This window comes from Ascidiella aspersa, chromosome 2 (assembly GCF_963924565.1).
Source record: "Ascidiella aspersa chromosome 2, kaAscAspe10.2, whole genome shotgun sequence".
Lineage (NCBI taxonomy): Eukaryota > Metazoa > Chordata > Ascidiacea > Phlebobranchia > Ascidiidae > Ascidiella > Ascidiella aspersa.
In genome coordinates this window covers 18007129-18019000 of record NC_139448.1, presented here as the reverse complement: position 1 = coordinate 18019000, position 11872 = coordinate 18007129, and the positions used below count along the sequence as shown (strand labels likewise).

The window sequence follows — 11872 nt, the reverse complement described above, 5'->3', positions numbered from 1 at the left end:
TTTTGTTTAGCCAAAGCGGACGGCTGTTTGACTTTGGATCTATAATTTCCAAGAGTTGTTTGCACGCCGTTATTGCGCAACGTAACGTTCGCATATACGCCTTGTGATTGCATTGTTTGTTCCTATGTTCCCATTAAGAAGCGCTTCTAATCTGTTACCTTGGATAAAGGGGCCTTCGATTTGTTTCCAATCAGCTTCCGCGTTTTCGTCAAGTAGTTTAGAGATCCATTTCGTATGTAAGGCTAACAAGTAATTATCTATATTGATCATTCCTGCCCCCCCATTTGCAATACTCGCACTCAAAGTCTCTCTTTTCACCCTCTCCCATTTGGACCCCCAAAAGAATGTAAAGAGGATTCGTTTAACTTTTGAGATAAAGCATTTGGGTACCGGTATATTAACCGGGACAACACTCATTTTAAAGGTTAAGATTGGAATCATGAGGCTCTTAATAACTTGATACTATTTGAATTTTTTTCAGAAGTGGTGTAAAGATTTTTTCAATTAGATCGGCGTCGTTACTCGGGCCAGTGGGAATTTCAACGCCTAAGTATTTGATAGTGCCTGATGGCCATAGAAGGCCACTTTGTTCCATGGGTTTGTGACAGTTTTCACGATTTGTTCCGACGAAAAAGGCGTTTGATTTGGACATGTTGACCTTGCAGCCTGACATTTCGCCAAAGTCGTCGATAATCCGAAAGACTTCTGTAAAATCCTGATCACTACCCGATAGAAATATTGTAGTGTTGTCATCAAACAGGGACACTTTAAATTCTTTGCTATTTATTGTGATGCCGTTTTGGCGGCCCTGTTTTAACGCAGCGGCAAGGCATTCAATGCACAGAACATTGCACTCAGACCTCAGTTGATAAATTGTTTCCTAGTGATAGGGTCTATTTGTTCCATTACTTGATGCTTGCTTTGGCCACAGTCAAGGGTTCCTCTCCGGGAATGTTTCGACGGGAAATTCCCGGGATTTCCCGCGAATTAACAATCCCGAATCCCGGGAAATTTTTTTTATAATTCTGGCTATTCGGCAACCTAGCAAAACTTTAAAAATATTGCCGTTTTTGACTAATATAAAGAAAAAAAATAGTACCAGCGGTATTATTAATAATAATAAACATCATAATACTTGACCCACCCTCACCAAAACACTAACCCGCACCTTAACCCAAACAATATGCGTTGTTGTATGCGGTATTTCTTTCTGTTGTTTTTTTGCATAACTTTCTACGTACATAAGTGAAAGAACGCCCATAAATGAGCTTAATTAAATGTTTGAAGCTATAATAAAAAAAATACCAACCTCAAAATGACGTGATTTTATGTATAATTTTTTCGTCGGGATCCCGGGATTCCCGGGAAGTTTCATTTTTCAATCCCGTTTCCCGAGAGTGAAAAAATCCGGGAAAAAGAGGAACCCTATAGGCCACAACCTTTGCATTTAGGAGTGTTGTGCTGTGCAAGTTCCACTCTGTTGACACTTTGAAGCAAGCTTAAGCCAATAACTAAATAAGTCTTGTTAGACAGAAAAATAAGCTGCAAAGGTTGACTAGGAACAGAAGACAGTGTGCGATTAACCTTCAGAGATATGTCGTCCATAAATTCAGTTTTCAAAATTGTTTCATTTTTAGACAAATTTCATATAAAAAATATTGTTTCTATTACCCTATTATCAAGTTGTATATCCATCGATTTTTTAATCCCGCTGTAAAAAATGAAAAATAAAAGTTCGCTTACAATACACACAACGCTCTTATCCATTAACAAACCAATAATTAAATATATTCCAATGGACAGCACTATGCCTTTTAATGTATTAAGTTTTCTTAATGCAGGCTTTAAATAGGAGCAGTTACTTAAAAATTTAAATTCTTGTTCAACCAATTGCACCAATTAAACATTTTCTTTATTTTCATTACACTTTACGTTAGTTTCTCATATTTTTGTTTGCATGGTTAACTGTAAAGTATTGAGGACGACAAATCATAATCCTGACACAACCCGCTAATATCGAGTATATTTCGGCCATTTTTACGCAAATTATATTTATTTTGATCCAAAATGTTTAGTTTGGCTAGTATTAATTATTGCCACTCATCCAAATGTTTTTAATTGGTCAAAATCGTTAATAAATTGCGATTTTTTGCTTTTCTGCTATGAGCGTCTATTGTCATTTGGGAAACAAGATGGCGTCCATGTCGCTATAACGAAGAGCTGCGCAACTTGTGATTTCTATAAAGATTTTGCAATAGACCAGCGGTTCTTAACCTGTGGGGAAATTTCAGGATAGCAGGTGGGTAATCAGCGAACGAGAATATTTAGAATTATAGATGTAACCAACAATTTCAAAGCTGTAAGTGCTAAAGCTTTTTTATTACTTACACTTCATTTAATGTTTTGAGCACCAAACAAGCACAGTGAAATTTTATTATTTTTAGAATTGTATTGTCATAGTGATAATTTTTGTCACCGCTTTTACGTATTTTATTTTTATGTGACGTAACAGTAAGATTTTTTGTATCCGCTAGCCTAGCTATTATTTCATAATCAGTTCCGTTACAGCTGTTTTATAAGCAAGCTTGATGGATGCGTTGCCGTTTAGTGTTTATTTTTCAAGGTATTCTTAGTTGAAGTTGTTTGGAGCAGTATAGCTACGTATACATTTAGAGTTAGTGTTGAGACGAGCGAGCTATATTTTGTTGAATAACGCTGTTTTATATTTTTAGTATTGCAAATTAAACGAAATTAGATTTTGGGTAATAGGACTTTCATCTGGACAGAAATGGGTAATAAGGGAAAAAAGGTTAAGAACCCCTGCAATAGACGCTTGTAGCGGAAAAGCAAAAAATCGCAATTTATTAACGATTTTGACCAATTAAAAACATTTGGATGGGTGGCAATAATTAATACTAGTCAAACTAAACATTTTAGATCAAAATAAATATAATTTGCCTAAAAACGGCCGAAATATAGTCCATATTAGCGTGTCGTGTCAGGATCATGATTTGTCGTCCTCAATACTTTAGTTAACCATGCAAACAAAACTATGAGAAACTAATGTAAAGTGTAATTAAAATAAAGAAAATGTTTGATTGGTGCTATTGGTTGAACAAGAATTTAAATTTTAAGTAAGTGTTCCTATTTAAAGCCTGCATTAAGAAAACCTAATACATTAAAAGACAGAGCTGTCCATTGGAATAGATTTAATTATTGTTTTTTAATGGATAAGAGCGTTGTGTGTGTAGTATTTACTGGCAGGGAGCGTTGTGTGTGTAGTATTTTACTGGCAGGCTACATCTCCCCTTCTAGAATATTGAACGTTAAACTTATAAGTTGAGCCGCTCGGGAGGATTTACCAAAACGACCAGAACGAGTATATACAGGTTCAACAGGGATAGGAATTACATCGCGTCTATTTCTGCGTAGCATTCTAGCACCATCATTAACAACATACGAACGTGGTACATTATCACATTGTGAGGCAACAGTACACTCTTTATATGCGTTATCGTGATTGATCCAAGCATAAGTGCCTGGAGATAGAGACGGCAAATCTTGACTGCGATGACGTTTATCGAAGTCTCGCTTTTGACGACGTTTTACTTGCTTGTCCGCGCTGCGAAACGAGTCTAGATAAGGCCATTGTGGCACCAGATGTTGTGGGAGTCCTGGCACCGTTGATCTTACTCTTCTCCCCATCGACAGCTCCGATGGTGACCAACCACATTGCAACGGTGTTGCTAGTAACGCTATATAAGGGTCGCCCGATTTATGTAACAAGTTTTTCACCGTTTGAACCGCTCTCTCCGCCTCTTCGTTGCTCTGTGGAAAATGTGGACTACTCGTCACATGGCGAAATCCAAAACTGTCAGCAAACTTTGCGAATGTCATCGATGAGAATTGAGGGCCGTTGTCGGACATAACCTCTTCTGGAATCCCATGTCTTCGTAAATGGACTTTAAATGAATAATAAGGTTGTCCGACGCGATGTCTTTGTTTAGTAAACCTATTTCAATAAAACGGGAAAAGTAATCTACGACAATCAAGTAATGTTTCTTAATTATACATTTCAAAGCCAAAAAGGTCGAGTAGATCGACAGCATCTTGATTAAGACGTTTCGATACGAACTTGTATCATCTTCAGTTAGTGTGACTGAAAAGCAAATCAAAGCTTCAATTATGAAAGGCAGGACGCAATTGTTATCACCAGAGTTTTTACAGTCTTGAATAGATAGCGACTCGAGTAGCCGCAATCTAAAGACGTCTGAAGCCCCTCCGAGCACTTCGGGTTTGCAAAAATCAACCTTATGGTCCGAGTGCTGCAGAAGATGTCTGCAAACCTCTGATTTCTCGTCCACTCTGTGTTCTTTGACCCTCATTAAAAGATTTCGTCGGGTTTGACCAATGTAGGAAGCACCACATGAACACGTTAATTTATACACGACACTAGATCGCTACAAATGTTCCTGTCGATCCTTTATTCGAAACGATTTCGTCATTTTGGTTGTGTCGTGGATCAATCGAAATCCAACTTTGCCACCAGGAGCGCGAAGTACAAACCTGTGAATTTCACGGCGTATATGGTGTGAAGCTGGGCCTATGTATGGTAGTCGCATCAATATATAACGTAATTGCTTTTCTTTGCATGGTACTGAAGGTGCTTTTTCAACTCGGTGTTTATTGTTAAAGAACTGCTCGATGCATTTGTCGAGAAATTCCAAGGGATATCCGTTACGTAGTAGCATTGGCTTGATTTTGCTTATGTCCACATGGATAACCTTGTAAGAGTTGGCGATCTTGTAAGCCCTCTGCAACAGGGAAAAAAACAAATTACGTTTATACAGTCGAGGTGTAAAACTGCACCATTTAGTGTAGAGACCTGTGTGAGTAGGTTTCCTGAATGTCGATGTTCGGGTTACTCCGGTTGTATTTTCCACTAGAACGTCTAGGAAACTGATCGTTTTGTTATGTTCCAGCTCTTTAGTGAAGGATAGACTGGGGTGAATCAAATTAATACAGTTAAAAAACATGTCCAAAGATTTAACATTGGAAAACACCAAGAACATGTCGTCTACACAACGACATAGTAGCTCAGGCCTGTGATCGGGCTTGGTCTTGTCGATTGCCTTCTGTATCACGTGGTTCATCATGACGTCCGCCATCATGGGTGCTATTGGAGAACCCATTGCTACCCCATCTATTTGTTTGTAAAACTCACCATTGAATTGAAATGTTGTGTTTTTGGAGACCCAGCACAAAAGCTTCTTGAGGCGACTCTTGTTGAGGCCTTTAAACGTTGTAACCCCTTTGCTAAAAACGGAATCAAGAATTAGTTTGATAGTGTAATCGACTGGAATATTAGTGAAGAGGCTTTTGACGTCAAATGTCACCATGATTTTACCTGAAAATGACCTGTTTTGAATAAGTGACGTAAAAGCGAACGTGTCTGCGAGGTTGGTAGGGTGCTGACGTATATGGTTGAGTGATTTCGATAACCATGTGGCACAGGCGTGGGTAAAGCTTCCAATAGATGCTAGTATAGGCCTCAACGGTACTGAAGGTTTGTGGATTTTGGGTAGCCCGTACATGCTGGGAGGGCAAGCAGCGATTGGATGGATTTGGTGATAATCTTCTTCGCTGAGGGCATTTACTTTCTTCAAGTAGCGGAGGCAGTTCTGAAATCTAGATAGGTTTTTAATGTTATCATTCGAAGCACAATTAGTGAACTTACTACTCGACCTTTTTGGCTTTGAAATTTATAATTAAGCTACATTACAGATCCGTGCATAGTGTACCCAAGTAATGTTTATTGTTAAAGTAAAATAAGTCACAGCCCACTTTCTGCCATGGATAATCTGGGAGTTTCGTTGGTATCATCATTTCCGGACTTCGGCTGCGTAACTGAGTACATATATGACACCTACTCACGAAAGATTCCACATCGGAGTTTAACCCCGGCCATCAAACGGCTGATTTGGCACGATTACGACATTTTGTAATCCCCTGGTGACCCTCGTGGATGCTGGAAAGTACACTACCTCGTAGATCCTCCGGTATCACCAACCGATCTCCCTTCATCAACAGTCCTCTGTGGTAGGCGAGGTCGGAAGTTCTGGTCTCCGAAATGGAGGCATGGGTTCGAATCCCACTTCTGACACCATGTAGTATTTACTGGCAGGGTACGTGACACACAGCGACGTATTAGAACACAAGTAATGAATAACCAAGTACTGCAACTGCAAGAGTGGCGATTATATACAGGCGCAGCAATACGTCATAAAGGTCGCACTCAACAATCCTATACAACACAGTATTATACAACAACTCTACAGTGTGTGTTGTAAGCAAACTTTTATTTTTTATCTTATTACAGCGGGATTAAAAAATCGATGGATATACAACTTGATAATAGGGTAATAGAAACAATATTTTTTATGTGAAATTTGAATTTATAAACACACAATTTTATTGAAAATGAGTTTTCAAGAATGTAAATAAACACCAAAAATCAACTTAAATGTATTTAAAAGGGACTTGTGTCTAATTTGTCAAAGAGGCGGCGGGCCGGATGATTTATATTTCGCAATTAATCGCGTTTACTGCAGTTGTGAGTAATCAACATCGCCGGTACAACGTCATTAGTTTTTTAAACGGTATTTTTGTTGCATTCCTTGTGTCCTAAGGAGGACCATTCTTTTTTTTTCGGAAAAGACGACGTGTTAAAGGCCTAACTGTGTAATACCCAAAGAGAATATAACCGGTTATAATATCTTTGGTAATACCCCAGGAAAAAGGACGCTGAAGTCTGTATTGTTTCTATGTTTTGTTTGCGTTTTAAAAACGTTGTCATGGAAATCAAAGTAAAGAAAATTCATAAGTTTGGCAGACAATCTCCACATAAAACCGGCTTAAATGATAACTCAACAATTTTGTAGCAAGTGCTAGTAATTTTTGCTAATATCACCCACTACGCTACCTAGTACAATACACGTGACCCGTGTCCACTGACAAAGATCCACAGGAGCGGTCTTGATCGGTGTTTCACGTTGCATAATACGAAGGGTTGAATATCAGGCGCTCTTTCACTTATGTATGTGAAAAGTTGTGCAAAAAACAAAATAATAACGCATACCACAACGCATATTGTTTGGGTTAGGGTGCGGGTTAGCGTTTGGGTGAGGGTGGGTCAAGTAATATTATGTTTATTATTAATAATAACTTGACCCACCCTCATCCAAACGCTAACCCAAACAATATGCGTTGTGGTATGCGGCATTTGAAGAAAGTTATTTTTTATTAATTTTCACGTACTGACGTACATAAGTGAAAGAGCGCCGAATATAATAATACAGCGCACAAAAGCTGCCCACGTTAATTTCCGCGTAGGTACAAAGATTAGGTTTACCAGCATTAACAGGACTCTCAAGTCTCAAGTAGGCCTAGTCTTTACGAAAAGCAAAAGAGCGCATGGAGGTGAAACGTGAGTTAGGTTGGACGTAAATGGAAGTGGCTATTTGACCGGATTGCTGTTTTACACTTGCACCAATAGGTACTGTAATTATTAGGGTTGGTTTAGCGTTTGGGTGGTGGTAGTATTATATTTAATTTTTCCAGTTTTGCATAATTTCAATGTTTATTTTTTTAAATCGATTTGAATTACCTTGTTAGCCTGTCAAATAGCCTCATGAGCTGTCAATAGGGTATTTGGCCGGGCTGCTTTTCTACGCTGACGTAGCAAAATTCTATTTAACAAGAAGTTATTTGTACGATCTAGAGCAGGGGTGGGCAATTATTTTAGACAGGGGCCTTATGACAAACAGGAAAGGTCTTGGATGGCCAGATCTAAAAGGGTCTATATGAAATATTATAAATTGTGATTCCTTTGTAAAAGATATAAATATCCTAGTTTTGACAAGCTGTTATTATTAGGAATAAGTGAGGATGCCTTGAAAGGCTAAATTAGTTAAATAAATATTCTAAAATTGTTATTAAATTTGTAAAGGCTTATTTTGATTTAAAATCTCTATGACCGTAAGGTCATTTTGCTGTTGTTGTGTTATTTTTATGCCATATTCTTTATTGTTCGCAAGAATGCACAAAAATACGTTGGATCTTATTATGACATGAACCTATGATGTGCAATGTGTTTTAACTCTTCAAACAAATGGCATCTTAGTATGGATTGCCAAATACATATTGTTTGTTATGTTTTTAATTGATTGCTCTTGCACAGCTGAAGTTAGGACACATATTTTATTTATTAGGAAAGTTTCAAACTATGATGTATTTGTGATGGAAAGTATGACAAACAAAGAGTTCCTCATCTAAAAAATGGCTTTTCAGAAAAATGTTGTTATAACAGCATTATGCATCATATTGACATTTCTCAATATTAGTTTGTTTAACTACAAAATTTTGCAAATTCTTGAGCTGGAAGAGGATCTTACTATTGAAAAAAATGACAATTATCACAGTGATATTTCACAGATATGTCCAGTCTTATATTGTATTTTAAATGTTCACGGTCCGCGCCATTTAGGTACTTTGTATGATGAAAAAATTGCCAAGTTTTTTAAATTAAAGGAAGCAAGGATTTTTGTTTATGACAAACTATTGGAGAAAGAACTTTCAATTAATCTTTGCAATTTGCATCAGCTACAATCCTTTTATGAATCCAGTCCATATATGTTTGATTATTCTGCTTGTTTAAAACATATCCATGTTAATATAGTTGCAAACATTCAAGTTGAAAATCCATCAAGTAAAGTATTGGTAAAACCAAGTCATCACACTGGATTTTCTTTAATTTGGAAGATTTCAAGTGACTACAATTGCCAATATGAAAAAAATAAATATGTAATGGATATGATTTTATCATTTAAGTCAATTCTGCAAAGTCAGGAGTTTAACAATGCACTGGGAGCAGCTGTTTATTCTTGGAGTTTACTCTCTGTGTCCTGGATGAGTACTTTACCAACTTCCAAACTGCTTAACATTGAATCAAATAATGTATTTTTGAAAAGAAATAAAAGATTTGTTCTTCTCAGTCCTGGGCTTTACCCTAATAACCCCTTTGGCATTTTTACACCAAAATCCAACTTATTTTTAAGTGTTCCAGAGCCCAACAAAGTAAATTCAGAACCGTTTTCAACTTTTTTGTCAAATGGATCATCCTATACATATACAGGTTGGAAGTGAAAACATATTTATAGCTTATGTGTATCCTTTAGAAGTTTTTTCAAAATTTAAATCAAATAATTTTGTTTATTTACAAAATACAAAAGTTTGTGGTTTTTGTATTAAAACTAAGATGTTGCAACTGTTTAAAACCTGTAATCTACGTTTTTAGATACCTCTTTTACGCAATCCATACAATCCAAGGATGAAATACAAACAACTTATAATACTTCTACTATGTCAACCATACAAGGTTATGGTATCAATTCAGGTACTAGCTCTGGTAGCGGTGATGTTACCTCTGGTAGTGGACAAATCTTTGTGTCTCTACATCCACAAAAGATTTTCACAGTGTCAAATCCTCCTTATACTAATGCTTTAATGCACTTAAATACAGTAAAGCAACAGCTATTTGTGTCACGACCTGAATTGTATGTTCCACATACTATTTTTGGTTTGTTTGATTTAACAAAATCAGACACTAGCTTTCATTCATACACTTTACCAAGCAACACAAACAAAGACAATGTTAACAGTTTTGAAACTTTCCAACCAGATTTTAAAACTAACCAACTTAGTTATAATCAAATGCTATCACATCCCACAAGTCATGATTTACTGACCACAACTAACATCATCATGAAACAAGGGCCAGTAGAAAGTAACCACATCAATTCAACGATGGGTCGTGCTTCTCAAAATAGTGAACTTCACAGTAGAGGCAAGTGTAGATGTCGTGGTGTATGTTCAACAATGACAGTTGTCAATTGTATGTGTTCTCCTATTTAAACAAATGTATATTATTCAACATTGTCGATTGTTGGCATTTCAGACACAACCCAACATACTATTGATTCAAATAATACAGGTAATGCTATTTTTATAGTTTGACATTTTAATTTAGACTTAATATCAATTGTATTTTAGAAACTAAGAAAATCCACATCATTGCCAAAGTGGGAAAACTGTTTGCAATTGAAATTCCAAAACACTGGCTTTATTATTTAGCAAGCAAGAAAGGCACTGTACAAACCAATGGGTCTGTTACGGTGTTAGAATATAATTCAACTTCTAGCTTGTGGTTTGGACTGTGTCATGGAAGATCGCCAAAAGCTGTCAATGGAACTATTGCGATTATTTCAACCTTCAATGTTGCTTGGCCTGCAAAACTTCAACTTTATATTCAATTAGTTCCAAACAAAATGTTGTCAAATCCACCATATGTGGTGGAGGTCAATGGTACAACTAGTCTTGATAAATATTTCATTTGCAACAAAGAAAACTTTGAATCATTTCTAACAGTACAGTTTTTACTTAAGCTTTGTATGTTTTTACCCCATGTCAACCCAACTGATTTAACTGTAGTACATTCTTATTTTCCTTGCTCAAATTTAAATTTTAATACCACAATCAATGAAAGATTTAGTGTACAATGGATTGTTGATAAAATCAATTACAGGATTTTTAAAACTCATTATTACAAGCTGTTTGAAGATTTACACCACCTGGGTTCCAAGCAAGAATTTTTGTTTTCAATGTTGCCAGAATTTATTGCTGAAAACGTCAATGTTTTTGAAATTTATCAAATTAAAGACACAAAGAAAGAGCAACAAACCATATCATTAGCAGTGGCTCTACCTATCTGTTTAATTGTGGCATTTATGTTTTGCTCTTCCCTTGTGTTTATCACTCGGTATCGCAAAAGGAAACATATTATGGAATCCTTTTTATCAGATAAAACCTTAAACAAGTGCAGGTAGGATAGGGAGTATTAAAATATATTATATTATTTATGACCTTTAAATGATTTTATGTCTTAGGAAACCGGTTCGGTTAATGGATGAATGTGAGATGGATTATTTTAACCCTTCAAAACCTAAAATTTTAAATTGTGATTATGAGTACGCTGAGACGTCTGTACAACAAGGGGCTAATAACAAATCAAAAGATCCGGTAAATCACAGAAGCACCCAAGAAATTTCCATTACTGATAACTGCTCTATTCAAGGAACTCCAGTTGAGTATTCTTTTGTTCATGCAAACTTTCAATCTGAGTGTGATGATAATAGTCTGTCTGGAGGACTTAGTTTATCTTTCACGGATGTGGATGATTTTACTAAGAAGGGAAACTAGTTCAGGGGTATATATGTTATAAATATTTCAAAGGTAATCATTACTTTTTTATGAGTTTCTACTGTTAAGAATGTGAATCCATATATTTTCTCGCGTCTATAGCTTCATGAATTATACATCACTGTCTAAAGTTTCCTACCATGAATTACATTGCACTACATGTTTATTTTTTTATTTTCCACACTGTATTCTTATGGTAGTCTGTTCATCTATTTAAAGCATGTTTGTAAACCCGTGTTGAAAAAAACTGTTGCTCCCCCATATTTCCTTTTTTAGTACCCGTCCTGCAGAATCGTGTGATCAGCTAATCCTAAAACGCTGTTGCCTTTACACTTTATTATTTGAAAATGTTATCTGTAGAAATCAACTATTCGATCGCTATACATACGACGTGTTTGTGACCTAAATTCGTTGAAAATGAAGTTATATAAAAAAGTTGCCATCTGCCAAAGCGCATTGTACGTTAAAATGTCGAAGTTTGGATTTAATTGAGTCTGGTAGAACGGGGCCCAGTCTCTCTCCTGTTAAAATATACATTTGATGACGTCGACATAAT

At 36.3% G+C, this 11872-nt stretch overlaps 1 protein-coding gene across 1 annotated transcript; it reads left to right on the top strand.

The window, feature by feature from the left end:
- The first annotated feature begins 8252 nt into the window (after positions 1 to 8252).
- Positions 8253 to 11872, top strand: LOC146164142 (uncharacterized). The gene is made up of 4 exons (XM_083382354.1): positions 8253 to 9193; positions 9356 to 10051; positions 10111 to 10939; positions 11004 to 11872. The coding sequence occupies exons 3-4, from the start codon at positions 10386 to 10388 to the stop codon at positions 11314 to 11316; spliced, it is 867 nt and encodes a 288-aa protein (XP_083238480.1). The 5' UTR covers positions 8253 to 9193; positions 9356 to 10051; positions 10111 to 10385; the 3' UTR covers positions 11317 to 11872.